General features: G+C 35.8%; 2 protein-coding genes across 2 annotated transcripts; both read right to left on the bottom strand.

The window, feature by feature from the left end:
• Positions 1-388: 388 nt before the first annotated feature.
• LOC121421013 (carbohydrate sulfotransferase 11-like) lies at positions 389-1,310 on the bottom strand. The gene has a single exon (XM_041615597.1). The coding sequence runs from the start codon at positions 1,293-1,295 to the stop codon at positions 423-425; it is 873 nt and encodes a 290-aa protein (XP_041471531.1). The 5' UTR covers positions 1,296-1,310; the 3' UTR covers positions 389-422.
• An 8,486-nt stretch (positions 1,311-9,796) lies between these two features.
• On the bottom strand, positions 9,797-17,092 carry LOC121421451. Its single transcript, XM_041616145.1, has 3 exons — positions 16,992-17,092; positions 15,189-15,323; positions 9,797-10,535 (listed from the first exon to the last, which is right to left on the bottom strand). The coding sequence occupies exons 1-3, from the start codon at positions 17,044-17,046 to the stop codon at positions 10,312-10,314; spliced, it is 414 nt and encodes a 137-aa protein (XP_041472079.1). The 5' UTR covers positions 17,047-17,092; the 3' UTR covers positions 9,797-10,311.
• Between the last annotated feature and the right edge of the window lie 2,279 nt (positions 17,093-19,371).

Consider the following 19,371-nt stretch of genomic DNA (forward strand, 5'->3'; position numbering starts at 1 on the left):
CAACAGAGCTGTATACATCTTTCTGATAAATATGATTATGTGAAAAGGCCAATACCGTAGTAAAGCAATAAGTTATGGGGCGTACACGTAGAGGGCTGAGGCAGAAGGTCGGCAGTGGCCACCCTTAAAAGAAATGGGTCAAAGTGCATGTTGGCCCCCCCCCCAAAAAAAAAAAAACACATACACACGAACACATTCCTTCCACACACCCACTTCCACTTACACACATGCGCACTCTTAGTCTGCGACACACACAGAAGGGTGAGGCGCAAGGGGAGAAGAATAGAAGATGAATTTCAATTTTATAGCTTGCAAAATATTCTCGATGAAATAAACAATTACACATACAGTTATCTTTTTGAATATATTTTAATTCAATCACTGAATTATTGAATATCGATGTTCCTTGACAAACGATGCCTTCAATTCAGAAGATAATTCTTCCGCCGTGTTAAATCTTCATCCATGGAGTAACCAAAGAGTTTGAAATCGGGAGCGTAAATCTCGTACAATCTATGCAGATATTCTTTGGAAATCGTTTTATAATACTTGGTGAATATTTCTTCGGTATTGCTTGTGTTCCTGTAAGGTTCTTTGAAGCGAACAAGGTGATCGACCCTCAGGTATCGTAAGATGTACTCCGAGTCTTCTTTCCCAGTTTCCAACTTCCCGATGTAGTCAAAATGCATGTTACACGGGAGAACCATTTGATACACGGGCTTCCAATGTCTTTCCATGTTGTTCTTTGCATCTTTATCTGTAATAAATCGAACGAATTCCGCGAACGTCACACCCACCCCAGTTTCAAGTTCCAACTTGGAAGGGTTGTCCCTGTAGCGTTCGATAATTCTTCGTCCGAAGGCCTTTTGATATGGCACGTTATGCTCTTCGAGTTTGTTCCTGTACGCGGATAGGACGCGCGCAAGGGGATCGCGCATGAACACGAACGTGGTGTAATTCCGCAGACGGTATTCGATCTCCTCGGGCGGGTACTGGCTCAGCTTCTTCAAGCTCGGATCATGGGCTCTCCATAAGGGTATTTCCTCGACAGTTTTAAACGTTCCCTTCAGAACGAGGAAAACGCTCTTCCAGTGACTGGAGCCCACTTTACAGATGAAGCCATATAATATCCGGTACTTATCGTCAACAATATAAAACCTAAGCAGTTTTCTGTTATTGTGTATGACGTTAGTCATGTTCAGTTTCAGTGATTGGTTTTTGCTACACTCGTCCCTCAGAAGCTGTTGTCGTAGAACTTGTCTCTCTGACCAGGTACCAACCGATGTCTCTATCATCTTTCCGCCATCAAGTGAAACCTGGAATAAACGCACAATGTCATGTCGATCTGAATGGTCCACACGTGGTTCTCTTTCGGAATATCACGACCAGAGGCGGTCCCACAGAGGGGATAACGCCGATTTTATCCCTCGTTCGGAAGCGAATAAGTGCGAACCAGGGCCCCGTCTTACAAAGAGTTACGATTGATCCGATCAATTGTAATTCTGTGGAAATCCATCAGTGTCATAATTTTTTTTTCTACGAAAAATTTGCACAATATCTTTTGTATGCAAAGACTAGCGCAGTGGATTTTCAAGAAAACAATGACTGCATGAATATATATGATAGCTAGAAAATATTTTGGAACAAACATGCATGATAGATGTTGACGTTGCTGGCCGTCCATAGTTGCGATTGATCGGATCAATCGTAACTCTTTGTTAGACGGGCCCCTGATGACGAGTTACGGTGTCGAGATGATGTTGGCTCATTTTGATGCAAGAAGACGCTCAAGATGCCGAGTTTGTGACAGTATGGTACTTCGACTTGTTTCGGACAAGAATACAAGATGACGATGTGTTGGAACTTCACAAGTAGACTTGTATGTGGCAAGAAGACAATATAACGAGTTGGCGAAACTAGGCAAAATAATGATCGACTTGTTTGGGACAAGAAGGCAAGATGACAAGTTATATTGTCTTTTTGTCCCCAATAAATCGACTTGCTAAATTCCAACAACTGATCATCTTGTCTTCTTGTCCGAAATAAATCGACTTGCTAAATTCCAACAACTCGTCATCTTGTCTTGAAGAGTGACTTGCCATGTTTCACCAACTCGTCTTCTTGGATTCTTGTCTCAAATATTCAGTTGACTTGCCAAGTTTAATAACTCATCCATCGTCTTGTCATCTGTTCCCAAACAAGACGACCTTCCAAGTATGAACGACTCATCATCTTGTCTTGTTGCCCCAGACAAGTCGTCTTGCCGAGTACAAACAACCCGTCTTCTCATCATTTAAGCAGTCTCGTCATCTTCGCTTGTCGTCTCGTTGGCACTTATAGGCTTCCGTACACAGTAAAAATAAAAAATTATACAACGCTGTTTAGTATATGAACCGTACAGTAATTGTTTAAAGAGTTTAAACAAGTGTAGTGTTTAAATCTTAAGCAACAATTTATTAATTAACAATTAACTTTCAATACTTAATCTTCACTAAATGATTGTTTAAACGGTTAAACAAATACTATAAGGTTCATATAGTAAACAGCGTTGTATAAAATCTTAAACAGCGTTTTTTTGTAGTGTGTATGTGGGTTTTATTACCTTAAAATGCACCCTTTGAGGAAACTATTAGTAATGCAGAGGTTGAATTAGCGTATAATTTTATTATTTGCAAAGAAACTAAAATTGTTGTAACAGGAAAAGCACATGTTAATAACTATTGCAATATGACTCATTGAGTTGTGATTATTGTTGTATTTTCATTTAAGTGGGCTTACATTACAAGACTATACCCTTCACAGAATATTAAATTATGGGTAATGATGTTGACCAGATTTGAGAAGTTGAGGACTGGATATGGGGCTATTAATGCTACTGGCTCAATTGCTCTTTAAATGGCAAGAACGGGAAGAGACCATATCTCTTGGACGAGGGGTGCTGGGGGTGCTGAAGCACCCCAAAAAAATTCCTGGGGTGCTGTCTGTGTTATTTTTCATAGGCACCACCACCTGGAAATGTGGTAGATATGATAAATGGCTGAAAATGAACATTTTGTAGGAACACCCCCCCCCCCCCCCCTTTTTTTTGCTTGAAAAATTTCAAGTTACAGAAATCACTTTCATTTTGTATTGAACACTGTTAGAAAATTTATCCTAAAGATTGGACTCCGAGTTGCAATTGAGACGACTTGACAAACTACAGAGCTTGACATTACCGATACTGCATCCGGGAATTTTCTTTCGAAGGATAAGCGCCTGACAAAAAGGATGAACGACGACAGAAAACACACCACGAAGACGGTGAGAATTTTCATTTCGCAAACGTTTGTTTCCTGATGTTGAAGGATAAGTTGGGCCCTTAAAAAAAAAAACGATTGGCATAATAATAATAATAAGAGAATGAAGAATAATAATAAGAGAATTAACAATAATGGTAATAATAATAATAAAAAGAATAGTAATAATAATAATAATAACAATGATAATATTATAACAATAATAATAGTCATTATAGATTATCATTCTAGAAATAATCTATTCCGAGGTGCACTATTACCCCTGCTTTAGCTCGAACAGTTTTTAATCAGTGAAAGTGTATTTTTTCTTCGAACAGTGCCCTTGTTTTTATATTTTTACTTGCTTAATCATAATCATACGAAACAACTATTCTCACATTCTGATAAGTTGGCCCCTCTCACCCGATGTAAGTGGTGCCCGTTTATGCCCAGCACCTCCCTGCCCCCGACTTTTTTTTTTGTACCTTTAAAAGGGAGCATTCTCCAAGATGAAAATGATATGATTGAACAAAACGTGATAAAAATCAAACAAGCATTTTGTGGACAATTTAAACATGATTGGTTGCAAAATTCAATTTTAAGGTATGAGATCTTTTAGTGTTTGCCTCACCAAGATCATGGTTGTCTTCGAGGTGACTATTTCATCATGTCCATCATGGGCAAAAATCCCAGGGGGGACGCGTTCCCCCTACCCAAAATAGTAGGGGGACACAATATCAAATGTCATCCTACTATTTTTGGTCTTTATATGATGGAAAGAAATACATCATTCAAAATAAAACATTTTGGACGACCTTACTTTTTTGCTGATAACCTTTTTTTTCTTTCTTTTTTTTTTGCTTGTCAAATTTTACAGCCCCTGGTCCCCCTATCTTTGGAGAGAGATTTCCGCCCTTGATGTCCGTGCCATTATGGAAATGAGCAAGATGATAAAGCAATCTACGTATTTTTCTCTTCCTTTTTTCATTCGTTTCATAATGTCAAAATTATCAAACCTTTGTTCAAACACAGACAAAGGATTGACCTCTGATTCATCATGATTTATAGCTTGTTTTTGTGAAAGCAAGGTATATATATTTTAGGCACATTATACGAAAAATGAATTGATTATTAAGATTCATTTAGTGAATTTTGTATAAGAAAACGGGGAAGTTTAACAGCTTACTTGATACATGTCCATATAACGTGTTCCTTTTCTGTTTTTCCTTATTTGTCATATTTAAAACAATTAACTTGTTTGATTTACCATATTTTTTCAAATAATTTTCAGCCCGGAGTACTTCTATTCTTTTTCTTCAATCTATAACAACCTTTTGTTAAAGACTTTTTTTCAATAAATAATTTAGAATATTGGGACTAAGAAAATGAAAGCTTATTTTTGGCACATTTTGACCGCATGTTTTTACAGAATTTGAAGTAACACTATCGCTTAGATCTTTAGAGGGGAAGTTCACCCTAACAAAAAGTTTATTGTAAAATAACATAAAAATGATAAGAAATATTGGTGAATGTTTGGGGAGTTAATAATTTCTTCTTTTTTTATTTGTGACGTCATATGCAAGCAGCTTCTTATTGTCATAAAATTGAAAAAAAGCAATGAAATTGCATTTTTTTTCTGCTATTTTTACAACAAAATAAAACTTTCGTTAAGGTGAACTTCCACACTGCAAAAACTCAGGTATTGACTTAACTCCAGCCCGGAATCTATTATGTCCACACCAGAGAAGCATTGAAATAACACTAGTTTGGAATCAAACCGATGATGTTTTAATACTAATTTGTGATGTATAAACACCTTTCTGGTGTTAGACCAAAACGAAACTGGTGTTGTTTAACACTTCTCGGTGTGGACATATAAAGATTCTGGGCTGGTGTTGAATCAACACCGGAGTTTTTGCAGCGCACTACCATGACTACCGGACAACGACAACTAATGAGTTTGTCATCTCCTTATCACGTATACCATTAACAAAATCATTCAGGCGTAGAGCTGAATGTATTGAGCTATTTAGTAATAAATTTTAAAGGAAAAAAAATGACAATATTTTCATACCTTAATCGTATTGACCCGTAACGGCTTTCAAATAGCATTCAATGTGTAATCCTGTCTTCAGGTTTGTCCACGAGTAGATGTATTATATGCACACTCATTTCCAATAATACAGTGAGTCCCAGAAAAATCGAAACAGAGATTTAGCGATGATTTATCATAACTTAATCATTAATAAAATAGACAAATAACCTACCAATTTAAAGCTTAGAATCTCATCTTTCATCTGATATTACTCAGATTATTCCTCATTCACGCGTGAGTGAGCAAAAACAATTTAAAGATGGAATACCAAAAACTCATTTGGCGGGGGGTATCTGAATTTCAAAAAGAAAATCACATGCCTAAAATGCTCAATATCTGCTCTTTTATTTGATACCTTAATCACAGAAAATGGTCAAGAAGTAAAAAAGTTATGTTCCCTCGAAAAAATGCTTGAATTTCCATAATTTCATTAAATAAACGTGTTTTCATCGGTTTCCTACAGAAGCTATTGCACGGTTAACAAAAGACTAAATACATGGCTGATCGTCAACAAAATGGAGTGTCGAGTGAGTTTGACCGCTAGCCTGTAAAACCTCTTCATTAATGAAATTATTGAAATTCAAGCCTCATTTCGAATAACCAGAACTTTGTTATTTCTTGACCATTTTCTGTAATTGAGGTAGCAAATTAAGGAGCAGAAATTGAACTTTTTAAAAATGTGGTTTTCTTTTTTTAAAACCCAGATACAGCCCGCCAAGTGACTTTTTTGGTATCCCCTCTTCAAATTGTTTTTGCTCACTCATGCGTGAATGAGAAATAATCTAAGTAGTTTCAGATGAAAGAGGAGATTCTAAGCTTTACAATGGTAGGTCATTTGTCTATTGTATTTGTGATTAAGTTATGATAAATCATCGATAAATCTCGGTTTCGTTTTTTTTTGTGGGACGCACTGTATTATGTATCATTTATTTCCACTTACACGGCTGACGGCTTTTTGCCAGGAAGGAGACTCTTAAACACGTTTTACAAATAACCACGGGGCCGTACTAGGGTCCACAAGGCCGATTTATTCATACCTTATTTCTTTTATCGAGAAGGTCGTCTATATGTCAAGTGAAGAGTTCAGCATTAGCGTATTCTACAATACAAACTGAAATATACTCGAGATCAGGGGCGGATCCAGGATTTTCCAAAGGGGGGACCAATTTTTGGGAGGAAAATTTTGACAAGCAAAAAAAGGGCGGTATTCTAAGGTCATTTTATCTTTAAAATATTTTATTTTATCTATTAAACTGAAATTGGTATTCTGAGATGATATTTTATCTCTCAGATAAAATTTACAATTTTATCTTGCGTATGAATTTTATCTTGCGTAACTATAGATGATACGCAACAGAACAGTGCCTGCGTAGACATAGCCATCGCGTACCTGCATTATTGCAACGCGGATGATGTGCTTGCGCCCAAGTTACTTTGAAGAAAAAAATAGAATAAACTTAAAAGAGGGTATATTTTATCTCCGCGACGTTGATTTCACTAATATTGTCTTTGAAATGATGCTTAAAAAGATGCGATATAGACTTCGAAAAAAGATGAGAGTCTTGTCCTTTTTGTTTAAGGGCACACATGAGTATTACAGACCCCTATTCACTCACGTGTTATATCATAGCTCATCAAAAAATCATTAAAAATCAATCCCTCGATAGATTTTGCTTTAATTCACTGACATTAGTCACAAATAACAGTACATTAAGATTTGATATGTTAATCAGGTACTTGCCCAGCTCAATCAAAAGTTAAATGGCCTGAAATAAGACTAACCATAATTTCGGCCAGTTCATCGCCAGAAAAACCAGAACTGCATTGTGGGTAATAATGATTAAAATGAAATACAAAAATGCAGTCTAGCCTTCCCAAACGCCTTGATTATGAAAGAGTATGAACATAGCATTATGTCTATCGTTTTTCTTTTGATATACAAATATTTGATCTATTTTTAATGAATTATTTTAATCAACAAAGTCATGTGATCTTTACTTACGCCTGTCCGGCATGCTTTGCGCGCGGTTGAATTACTCAATTCAATTCAATTCAATTCTTTTATTTCATTTCCATTCAAAACATAATACAAAGTAATATAAAACAATATAAATCAAATACAATTTTACAGAAGGGCATTCTTACTTCGTAAAAAAAAAAACACAGTATAATATAGAGCATAAATGGATATGGATATGGATATGTGCCCTAAAAAGAAATCTCTGTTGAAGTCAAGAAATTGACGCAATCTCACTCCTCCGCCACACCTCCTGAGGAAAAGGATTTCAATTGGTTGAGTGACACGAGAGAGTTATAAAAGCGCGTTTCTAATTGGATATTGATTAAAAAGTAGGTGTGTCTTACTGAGATAAAATGAAGATAAAATTGTTCTCAGAATACCGATTAGGAGAGAGGAGAGGTATTTTATCTCGCTGATTTTAACGGAGATAAAATATTTTATTTCATCTGAGATAAAATGGATCTCAGAATACCATCCCAGGTCTTCAACCACAAATTAAGGATATTTCGTACGCGAAAAAAAATTGACAAGTAAAACGAAAAAAAAGGTCTTCAATTTCAAAAGAGGGGGCGCACCTCTGTTTTAATAGCATTTTTACATTACAAATTTTAATTTTGCTTCTCAAAAGGGAGGGGGCACGTGCCCCCTGTACCCCTCCCCTGGATCGGCCAGTGCTCTAGATCACTTTGATAAGTTGAGGTCAAACCAACAAATCATGAGAAAGAGAATGAGAAAAATCGGCCTCGTGGGTCCTTGCTCGGCCTCGTTGGAAAACCCAAGATGTTCATGATGAATAGTAAACGCAGCAAAGGGTTAATATTTTCCAAGCTTCAATTGTATAGTTGCAAACGATTGAGGTCAACCAATTCATCGAATATGTCGAATACAATACCTTGTATATGTCGAACAGTATTGAAAACTGCACTGGATGGATATGATCCAATATCATACCTTGCAAATCGAAATGACAGTGTTCGCATCTGAGATTAAATCCACGTTAAAACATGTTAACTTATTCGGCAGGTTCTAGACCATGTAGGCTGCTATGCTTCATTTGAACTTGGAGTCAGATCAGAAAATTTATTATCCTCGTGTCGTGTATAGGGCAAACGAGTGTGCCAAACGCATTCAGAAAATAGTGAAACGAGGGAATAAGTAATGAGCTTCATTCATTATGGTCCACTTAGCATAATGAGAGGCAAAAAATAAAATTACTGCTTTGAGAACCCGGTGAGAACCACGTCCCCGTTCAAAATTCTCCCGGCACGCTAGTTATTGCACGCTTAATTGCGCATGAAGTTCTGTACTTAACTGACCGTATAGTATCTATAGGCATATACTGTTCATTATTTGGTATTCAACTGTAGTCCAACTAAATTTAGTTCAAGGACCATTTTAAATAGTATCAATATCTCCTTTTTTTTAGTTGTTGGTGCCGTGGAACCGAGAGTGGGGGCTTCACATTTTTCAAATAACGTGTACATATAAACATAAATCATCTTAACATAAATGTGGGGAGCGTTTCACGAAAGGACTTGTCGGGCGTTTCATCCGACAAATCCTGTTTTAACCGACAGTTACCGTAGTAACAATGGCTTTCAGCCAATGAAAATCTAGGAAAGATTTCAGATCTGACAACTTGTCGGACAAAATATTGATGAAACGCTGCCCTGATTGTAATTTTCTATGCATGTGTTACCCCCCCCCCCCCTCTCTCTCTCTTTCAAAACTGTTCCGCAACACCTGTTATAAATGGGGCACCAAAAATGCAATTGGCCCTTATAAATGCAATCAACCAATGTACTGTTTCAAGGATCAGTAAATGGGATCGGAAACCAATTAAGTGACACGATAATGTAATCAGCATAATGGGATTACAATTTTTTCCAAAAAGACCTTTTTTGTGCTAAAACTTCATCTTTCCCAAACATTTATCATAAACTCTATTCCTACATGTACCATAATGAAGACTCTACACTTCAGTTAAGCTTAATATATGTATCTGAAAAGTCTCGTTTAATTGTTTCTTTTTCCACAAACATCATATACAATCAAATAAGGCAAGATTTTTTTTTTCTATATTTGGTGTTGATACTGGTATAGGTCTTAATATCCATCCCCGACCCCCCCCAAAAAAAAAAGAATTATGGTTATATATTTTTTAAGACTAAATTTGAAAATATTTTATCAACGAAAGTGACAGCAATACTTGTGCTTTTGACAACATTGATAAAAATAACAAAATATGTAAAGGTCATGACGATAATTAAAAGATATAAAAATATTTTGATTTTGTTTACAACAATGAATAATAATGATAAAAATAAAGTTGATAATGATAATAATGAGGCAATGTTCTTTTGTTGAAAATGAACACGAAATATGAAATTAAAATGAAAAAGAGAATACAAGATATTATAAATTTTATCATTTTTCAAGTGAATGGTTTACATGATTTCCTTGTCTGATATTCTTCGCCTTACCCATATATCATGAAAATGAAAGACTTGATGAATAAAAATGGAAGTGATCACTCCCACTTTATACAACCAACAATCACAGTAATAATCATAGTAAATTGACAATCGATAGTAACTAAAACAGTGACGTCATTATTGCACATTGGCCAATCAAAATCAGGTATTCAGTGGAAGTTACTATCGATATCAAACTGGCCTTATTTCCCAGCACCGCGACTATGATACGGAAGAATCTACAGTCATTTATCGTATCGTAAAGTAATTATTATTAGCATCATTGTAAACTTACAAAATAATATTGGGAATCGTCTAACGATTGAAAATTATTTACACACTTTTGTCCATAAAAAATGATGCCCCCCTCCCCTTATCCATGCAGTCCACTTTACAACAGGAATATTGCCCCAGCTTGTCCCGCCTTTTTATTTCAGAAAGCACTGTCTACCAGCTGACGAGCATCGAGAGGATAGACGGGACGAGGATGAGAAGGAATGTTGCCATGGATACCGTTGGCATGGTAACGCCGTTGTTTGCTCCCACGTTGCAGTTATCTGTCTCGCAGCAGGAGAAGCATGGCGGCTGCACTCCGGGACCGCACTGGCGTTCCATACGCTGGGACGAGCGGAATGTGCAATCGGTGCGGTTTGTACATCCACGGTTTATTGCTGTGGGAAAAAATCGAAGATGATAAGAATTATTTAAATCTAATTCTATCATATTCAAGTAGACATTACTTAACGTATACATTTAATGATATGGAAAGAAGGAGTAATAACAGGATTAAACTTTTTATCTTCGAAATTTGTAGACTCTTAAAGTGTTGGGCAACATACTGTCCACACAACAATTGATTAAAAGATGAATCCAACTTTGGCAGTTTTCAAGCAATACTGTGCAGTCTTCACCAAAAGCACACATTATAATTGGTTTAAAACTACCCAGAATTGGATAAAGTTTAGCCAATAGTTGTGTAGACAGTACGTTGCCCAACATCTGTAGCTAACTCGGTAGTGGTATTTTTTGTGTTTCCACTTGAAAATAAAAAGCAATATTTTGTATTTTAAAAAAAATCGTTAAAAAGTTATGTGCGCCGTTGTAGACTATGTAATTTCCCTATCTTCCCTTTGCTTATGTTATTACATGAAATTATAGTTCTTTCATATTTCTCACACATGCGTATGACCATGTCTCCCTTGTAATGAATTACGTTGCAGCGATTAAATCAGTAGTCAATTATAATTAGTCAAAGACAGAATCCTAATAGACAAAACTTCTTAACAACAAAATACAATGGAATAAGTGGGGTATGACATCATCAGCTTGCTCATTGCATATTCATGAAGACATCCGATCACCGAAAAGTAAAGGTTTGTAAAAAGTCCTTGTTATTCCTTGACCGAATTTGGTGAGATTTTCAGTGTTTCGTTTGTCTCATTTTACTTTATCTCTTCAAATCATATTTCCTTCAGCCAGGAGTACACCTTTAACGCATCCATGATTCAACTGAAGTTGTCAGCACTGATAAATTGTTGTTATCCGAATGTTGCCATGGTAATAGTCAAACGCCTTTGCTTTAGACTCCGCCAATCAAAACAAAGGATAGATTTCACATCTTGTGTTAGGCGATAAACGCCCGGTTGTGTTTGGAGGTAGAGCCTCGGTATGCTATTAAAGAGTGGGTGGGGTGGCGGAAAGGGAGGAGAGGAGGGGAGGGGGGGGGGTAAGGGGCACAAGACGACCAAGGAACGCCATTGAGAGTTCATACTATCGATGCCTTTTTTCTTCGTTCTCCCTTTTTCTTCTTCAATTTAATTTTCCTCAGGGCCTGGGAACGATTTTCTAAAGAGGAGTGCTGGTTTGTTAATACAAAATTTGACAAGCAAATTATTTTTTTTATGTTTCAATGGCGAATGATGGTGCTTTTTGTACAGAAAATATTTGCAAGCCCCCCCCCCCTCTCAAAAAAAATGATAATAATAAATGAACAAATAATTGATTGAATAGATAAATGAATAAATAAAAAATGGATGTATAAATGATTAAATAAATGAACAAATGAATGAATAATGAATAAATAAATAATGAATAAATAAACAAATTGGTTTTGGTCAAGAAAAATATTTCTGCCGAATAGATGTTAATTTTTCCACAAACCCCTTCCCAAAAAGTAAAAAGTGACTCTGGCCGGCATTTGTGCTTATTTGGTAAAAGAGACCTATGATGTCATAGCAGACTAACCAAACTTCCAGGGGTGCTTCGCAACCGCTGCATCAGCTGCACCCCCGCTTCCCGGGCCATGCGTTTTCCAATCCTTTTACTTGGCATTACTAATTGATAATTGAAAGGAACGGCTGAACCCCCCCCCCCCCCCCCCCTCCCTTTCACATCACTCCCATGTCTACACAACGGTACCTAATGTGCACGACACGAAACCATTATAAAAATAAGTTGCCCTTTCAAAAATGTTTTCGGAATTACGAAACTTCCGCATTCTCGTGCCTTGGGGAAATTGCTCCATCCTGCACGGCAGCCCATCCCAAGTTTTCTAGCCCGTTGACTTTTTTCTTGAAATAAAAGTCTTCTTGCTTTGAATGCCTGCATCGAACAAAAGCCAACGAGAGGGTGGTACAATGATACACGAATCAGATACTTCATTCTGAAAAAATATGCAAATTTGATTATTTCAGTGCTCAATAGAATTCCTAGTTTGTTTGTTTTTAATAGAAGATTCTCGTTAAAATAATGTTTGAAGGGAAGTTCCAGCCTGAAAATGAAAGCATCTAAACACAAAGAGCAAAATTCAAAATGAAAAACACTGAATTGTAATGTTCAGTTATATTTTTTGAAAACAGAATAATTATGCAATAGGTAGGCTGATGAGTGCAGGCCCCAAATTTGATGCTATTGCATGAAATCATAAATATAATAATGATTTGATACATGATAATGTCTCCCTAGTGACATAATATAGTGCAACAATAATTTTCTTATACATTAAATCAGTATTCAGTTCAATTTTGCTATCCTGTGATGAAAAAAAAATAATGTGAATTCGTATAGAATAAGTAGGGATATAACATTATCAGCTTGCTTATTGCATTAAGGAAGACGTGCATAAAGATCGGTTTCACCGAAATCATGTACAAATTGGAATGTCTTATGTCAAATGTCCTTGATTTTCCTTGTTGGGTCCAATTTTGATGAATTTTTATTGTAGTGTGTGTCTGATTTGCTAGATCTGTTTAAAGTTCTTCAAACCATATTATTTTTCAGCCTGAACTACCCCGTTTAAAGGTTAAGATGCCCCCCCTATTTTATCCTCATTTACTTGAATTTTCGTTTTCTGCGATAAAACGCGTGTCTATTGGGAAATAAATGATTGTGAATAACGAAGTAATGTGACTAATTACCTCCTCCCTCTATCCACATATCCAACCCTTCTATCAGTGATTTGCTGTGGCTAACATTTCCAGCAAATTAAGATCCTTTCCTTTTCGCCAAATCGTCACCAATTTTTTTTTTTCACGCTTTCACCTAAAACTATGATGAATTTCCCCTTCAATCAACGTGATGTCACTTGGTTTTTTTCTTTTATACCTGAGCAAATTACTGACAATTAAGCCTTAAACTGTAATGAGACGGCTAGATAATTTCTCGTACCATAATTATCGACTTAATAGCCTTGTAGTGTCGACATGATGACATAAGGTATCCTGCAAAGTCGACCTTTAAAAGAATTAAATATCATCTCACAATGTCGACATAATTGTAAAAAAAATGATATATTGAATTGGCGAGATAACTCACTGATGTCGACATGTAACTCTTTATAAGTCGATTTGGAGACATAGCGACCGTAACTCTCCATGTCGACATGAAAAAGCTATTTAGTCGACTTCACAAAATATATCTCCCTATTCCGTGAACTAGACGACACATCAGTTAAATCTCCGTATCAAATTTTCAATATTCAGCTCAGAGATTCATTGACGCCTGATCAGAGTATATCCGTGCTAAAGGCCGCACATCACTAATTAGTTCAGGTCATAATAATCAGGGAGTTTATTCCCCGACCCGTGAGGTCATACATAGAAATAAATTCATATTAAATCAATGATGCACATCTGAGAACTTTTTATCGCATGAACATGAATTGGGACTTTAATAATATGTCAATTCATATAGCGCAGTTACTATGTGCATATACTCAACTGCGCTTTGATACTTGATATCATACCCCGGCTGTAGCTAAGCCGACATATTAATAGGCGCTAAAGCGTTCAATGAATAAATCCTACCGGGTACCCATTCACCTCACCTGGGTCGAGTGCAGCACAACGTGGATAAATTTCTTGCTGAAGGAAATTACGCCATGGTTGGGATTCGAACCCACGACCCTCTTTTTCAAAGTCCGGAGACTAATCCAATGTGCCACAACGCTCCACTATACTGCTTCAGATAAGCCCAATGAATTACTTGTAGTATCATTTTATCCTAGTGTTATGGGGACTTTATTAGTTGCCCAAGAATTCCTATCACCATTATTGCTCCATTGTTCCATCCAAGTTTCAGATAGGTTTCAGACCACCCCCCCCCCCCCCACTGAGAAAAGCACTTATAAACGTATCTTCATAATCATCAGGAAATGAAGGATATTTGATGATCTACTAATGGCAAGGGTCTGATATTATTAACGTTTAGGTCTATTTTTAGTGATTTATCATCATTTTCAATGCATGAGTCTATGGAGAAATAATTAGTAATGTATGTGACCTATGAATTCCCGGGTAATAATGGTAAGTCGCCATTAAAAACGTTGTATAAAGCGCTAATGTTGTACATTAGTATTTTCATCATTGCCATCATCATCTTTCATTAATGTTATTATCATTATTATCATCATTATTATTGGTAGTAGTATTATAATAATTAATGTATTAAAGGGGACAAATTGAAAAACAATAGAGCTTGTGTGCGGGTCTCTCGCTGACTGTGTGTTATGAATAGCTGGTCTTGAAATGTACATTTTGATAAAATAACTATTAATAATAAGGATAATAAATTAGCCTATGACGTTATTATAGAGAAATTGTTTTGCTACTTTGTAACACAATCACTGCCGTATGATTATGTTTAGTAATTAAATAGCAAAATATAATTAAAGTGGGTCTATATTGCTAGACTACTTGCTTCAGAATGCTGCATTATGGGTTAGGAACCTGGCCAGGCTTTATCAGTTGAGGACTATAGGTGGCGCCATTATTAGACTACTGGTTTGTGGCTGCTTTAAATAAAGAAATTGAAAATTTTTAACTTACTGCCCATGTTTGTGACTTCATGGAAGCATTGGGGGATCGACATGCCCATAACTCCGGCTTGGCATCTCATAGTTTCTCGTTGGGTCATCTGTCTCTTGCCGCAGTTGTTACATGTGTAACAATTTAAAGCCGTTACTATAGGGAGATAAACAGAGAAATTGATTACAAAATATTTGTGCATAAACTGACCGAGACATCATCTTGTTGTTGTTGTTCTTCTTCTTCTTATGCTTGTTCTCTCTATATTTCGAAGATTAAAAATAAATCCAGATTGACCGGGAATAGTTATCAGCAGAACAATGAAGATTTAGATTTAAATCATGTGGATTAAATTATTAAGCTAAATCATTTCAAATAAAATCTTTTGCGATTTAAAAGTAATTCTTTAAGATTAAAAATAAATCCAGGTTGGCTGTGAATGGTGACCAGCCGAGCAATATAGATTTTGATTTAAAATTGGTGGATTTGAGTACAAAGCTAAATTATTTAAATTCAAATCTTTTTAGATTTGAAATTAATCCTTAAGATTGAAAATAAATCCAATATTCGGTAGGCCACACAGCCGAAATGTATTTATTTTAAATTCTTGGAGTTTAGAGTGCATACTGGTGCCATGCCCTTAGCTCCTGCGACTTTTGCTCTTACTGAAAATGTACATTAAGCCAAACATAAGCCTGAGCTTAAAATATATCTTAATCTTAAATTCTAAAGCATGCACGATCCTGGAAACCTTGTCACAAGCCTCATGTTTGGTTTACTGTATATTTTCATAGAAATTTAACGGAGGATCAATAAGAGCAAATGTATACTCTCTAAAGGCAAAAGAGCCAATCTAAGTCCCTAATCGCACTCCTCTTGGGGTAATGTATATAGGGACAATCCCTTTGGATTGAATTTTAAGTCCTTTTAGAAGGAATTATGGCTCCTTTTGGAGTGAACTGCACTGTGCTTCTTCTTGCAGTTCACTCCAAAAGGAGTCATAATGCACTTTAAAAGGATTTCATATGAGAAAAAATGATATATTAACCAGGGAACACGTAATTAGTTTTATAAGTGTTGTTTCGCTTTATTTGATAGAAAATAACAGAGTTGGCGTTTCTGACATTTTACTGCTTTTTTATAAAAAGAGATTTAAAAAAAATTAATGCATATATTCATATCATTGGTTCCTATTTGTTTTCTTAAATATACAGGTTACTTAGTAAATAATTCATAAAATCCACCATTTTGTTACTAAGTTATCCAATGGAGGTATGTATACTGGCATCAGAATGAATTGAAAGTTGTAATTATTTTCTTCGGAAATTAATTTCAATAAAGCTAGTTATTTTCAATAAAACGGTTGAATTTCACATGCCTATGCACTCTTTAAAAAGGATTGCTCAAAATGTAAAAGTGTATTATTTCATATCTGATCTTATTCCAAAGAACAGACAGCTTAAACTGACGTTAATACCGTAGTATGAGTATCTTTGATAATGAATAACACAGAAAATGAAATTCATGTTGACTTCAGCTAAATGACTAATACATAACAATTCACTAAACTCTGTGTTGATTTTGACCAATATTTGGGGGTCGGGCACAATCATAATTATATTCACCAACAAAATAATACAGACCAAGATTATCGACGGTCCATACCTGTGCTATAGCCAAGGCATGAATCAACACTTCCACGCTTTTGAAGTATTAAAAGGTACTACAAAAAAGAAATGAGGAAGGCTCGTTCCAAGGAATGAATTTAAAAATGCCACGCCCATAAAATACATTTTTAATAATAATCTTTTATTTTAAACTTACCTGTGACAAGGAGACATGCTGCTATAACAGTTATAAAACCAAAAGTGGAAGCCATTTTTTATTCTTTTGATCTGTCGGCCAAAAGAAAGAACTAGGAGACAATTCAAATACACGTCCAAGGGAGACCGATTCGTTTGCTGAAATATCGAAGGGATGGGGGCAGGGGGACCGAAACTTAACTTTTTTGTACCTTCATGGCATAATAGACAGCCACACAGATTTCTAGTTTAGTTTTCGGTGGCTATTCGCCAAGTATCTAAACGTTAAAGGGGAATCCAACCCAAATAAAAACTTGTTTTTAGAGGGAAAAGATAAGTCAGACAAGCTGATATGTGAAAGTTTGAACAATATCGGACAAACAGTAATAAAGTTATAATTTCTTTAAAAGTTGTAAATATTGGTCATCACTATACCATTGAGACTTCAAATTGGCAGCAAATAATGATGTCATAGTGATGTAAGGCAAGGACTACTCTTCCATGTACTCCAATACATAAAATGGCTAAAATGTCATTATTTTCAAAAGTTTTACTTCAAACATGTCAAACTGTAATTTTCTTTCATGAGGACATAAAACAATATGCTACCTCGGTCATATTTAGATTACTACCCCAGGGTAAAGGGTACTTAGGAGAAAACCACAAATCCATGATAATTAAGTACAAAGCCTCTATAGAGAGTAAGTTGTCCTTTCCCCTTGTCATAATTTTCTTACTCAGTTGCCATTTTGAAATCTACGTAGTATTAGCATGATTAGGGATCTCAATTTTAAAACAGCCATAACCTTCTTATTGCTTAACCGATTTCTTTTAAACTTTCACCATTCTTTATTTATTTTTCTTCTTTCCAACACAAAGTTTTATGACCAAGGCTGGATTCCCCTTTAAACAAATTAAGATAATATTTCTCCTGAAATGAAAATGGTAACAATATTTTAAGCAGAGTAAGGAACTATTTATTGAATAATGATATTTTTTTAATCTTTGGTCAAAACAAAACCTATTTATCGATTGGTATAAGGGTTTTACTCATTGATTAACATTTGCGTTTAAGTCATACATGATGAGCATATATCAAAGATAAAATGTTCACTTTTGGAAGTGATAAAGCATTTTAATGTCAATATCAAAAGAGAACTTTAGCATTTCTTGTTATTCATTAACGTAAGCAAAAAGCACTTTATAAATCCAGATATTATCATTATTATTATCATTATTATGGTGTTTTGCATATTTAAAAAAAAAATTGTGAACAAAAATTTCGACATTAATACAAAAATCAAATTATGTGATAGATTTTGACCTAATATTTAGAAAATAATATATTTCACTCTTCTCTCTTTTATTTTCTTTTTCTTTCCTTTTCTTTTTCTTGGTCATATTTCTTTTGGGGGTGGGGCAAGAGACTCCAAGCCCCCCCCCCCATCTCTAGGCTGCCCAGTGACATATCGTGCCAATATCACTTTTTCGGAACATCGGAAATTATGTATTATGATATCCTAAAATTATGTACATTAGACATTAGTAAAAATTAATCATCATGCAATTTGATGGTCACTGAAACTTAATTTAGATAAAAAACACAACACGATATTGTTCTTTCATATTTAGCTGGTCATTTTTTAAATAGAAAATGTGCCCTTCATGACCATTTTTTTTGGGGGGAGGGCTTTCTTCCCGGTCAATGTTTTTTTTATATAATCTCCCCTCGATAAATACGTGATCCCCACCTGTACCCATTACATCCAATCTATTTTTTTTTCAAACTGCTCCTCCACCCCCCCCCCCCCCCCCCCCCCTCCTCTCCGGCCATAGGGGACGGGAAACACAAGTTTCACTTCGCAAGCCCCTGCGCGAAGAAAATCTCCCTTTCCGTTAAAACTTCGCGAACTCGCAGGTGACGAGATGCAGGGCATTTATCAGTTCATATTTTCCCTTCCTTCTCCCCCAGCGCTGATTACCTGAAAAATATTGGATTTCGATTATTCAGCTCAGCAAAAGGATACAGGGTGAAAATTGACGAGGGATTACGACTTATCCGTGACTCAACGCTTGTAACACATCTTTATAATTATGTTGCCGGCATGAATCGACACACGCGGGACTAAGAGAGAGAGAGAGAGAGAGTGACTACATATTAACTTTGCAAACAAATCTGTTTGGAATTAGGGGGAGTCCAAAAAGGGGTAAAGGTTTTTGTGGATGAATGAAGTATAATCAAGCTTTTAAAACCTCAATATATCTGCATATCGATTACCCTTTTAAAAAAACATTAATTTCGAGGACCAGAGGCAGACTGGCAGCGCCGAAGTGAAAGATTAATATAGTGTTATTTTGAATCATTGTAGTTCTACAGCAGCTTAACAGCAGTAAATTTCTGA

Source organism: Lytechinus variegatus, chromosome 9 (assembly GCF_018143015.1).
Source record: "Lytechinus variegatus isolate NC3 chromosome 9, Lvar_3.0, whole genome shotgun sequence".
Lineage (NCBI taxonomy): Eukaryota > Metazoa > Echinodermata > Echinoidea > Temnopleuroida > Toxopneustidae > Lytechinus > Lytechinus variegatus.

Excerpts from the sequence above, each read along its gene's own strand:
- LOC121421013 (XM_041615597.1), bottom strand. The coding sequence starts at position 1,295 with ATGATAGAGACATCGGTTGGTACCTGGTCAGAGAGACAAGTTCTACGA.
- LOC121421451 (XM_041616145.1), bottom strand. The coding sequence starts at position 17,046 with ATGGCTTCCACTTTTGGTTTTATAACTGTTATAGCAGCATGTCTCCTT. Across the intron at positions 15,324-16,991 it reads AGCATGTCTCCTTGTCACAG|TAACGGCTTTAAATTGTTAC; the intron begins GTAAGTTTAAAA and ends ATCTCCCTATAG. Across the intron at positions 10,536-15,188 it reads TGAAGTCACAAACATGGGCA|CAATAAACCGTGGATGTACA; the intron begins GTAAGTTAAAAA and ends TTTTTCCCACAG.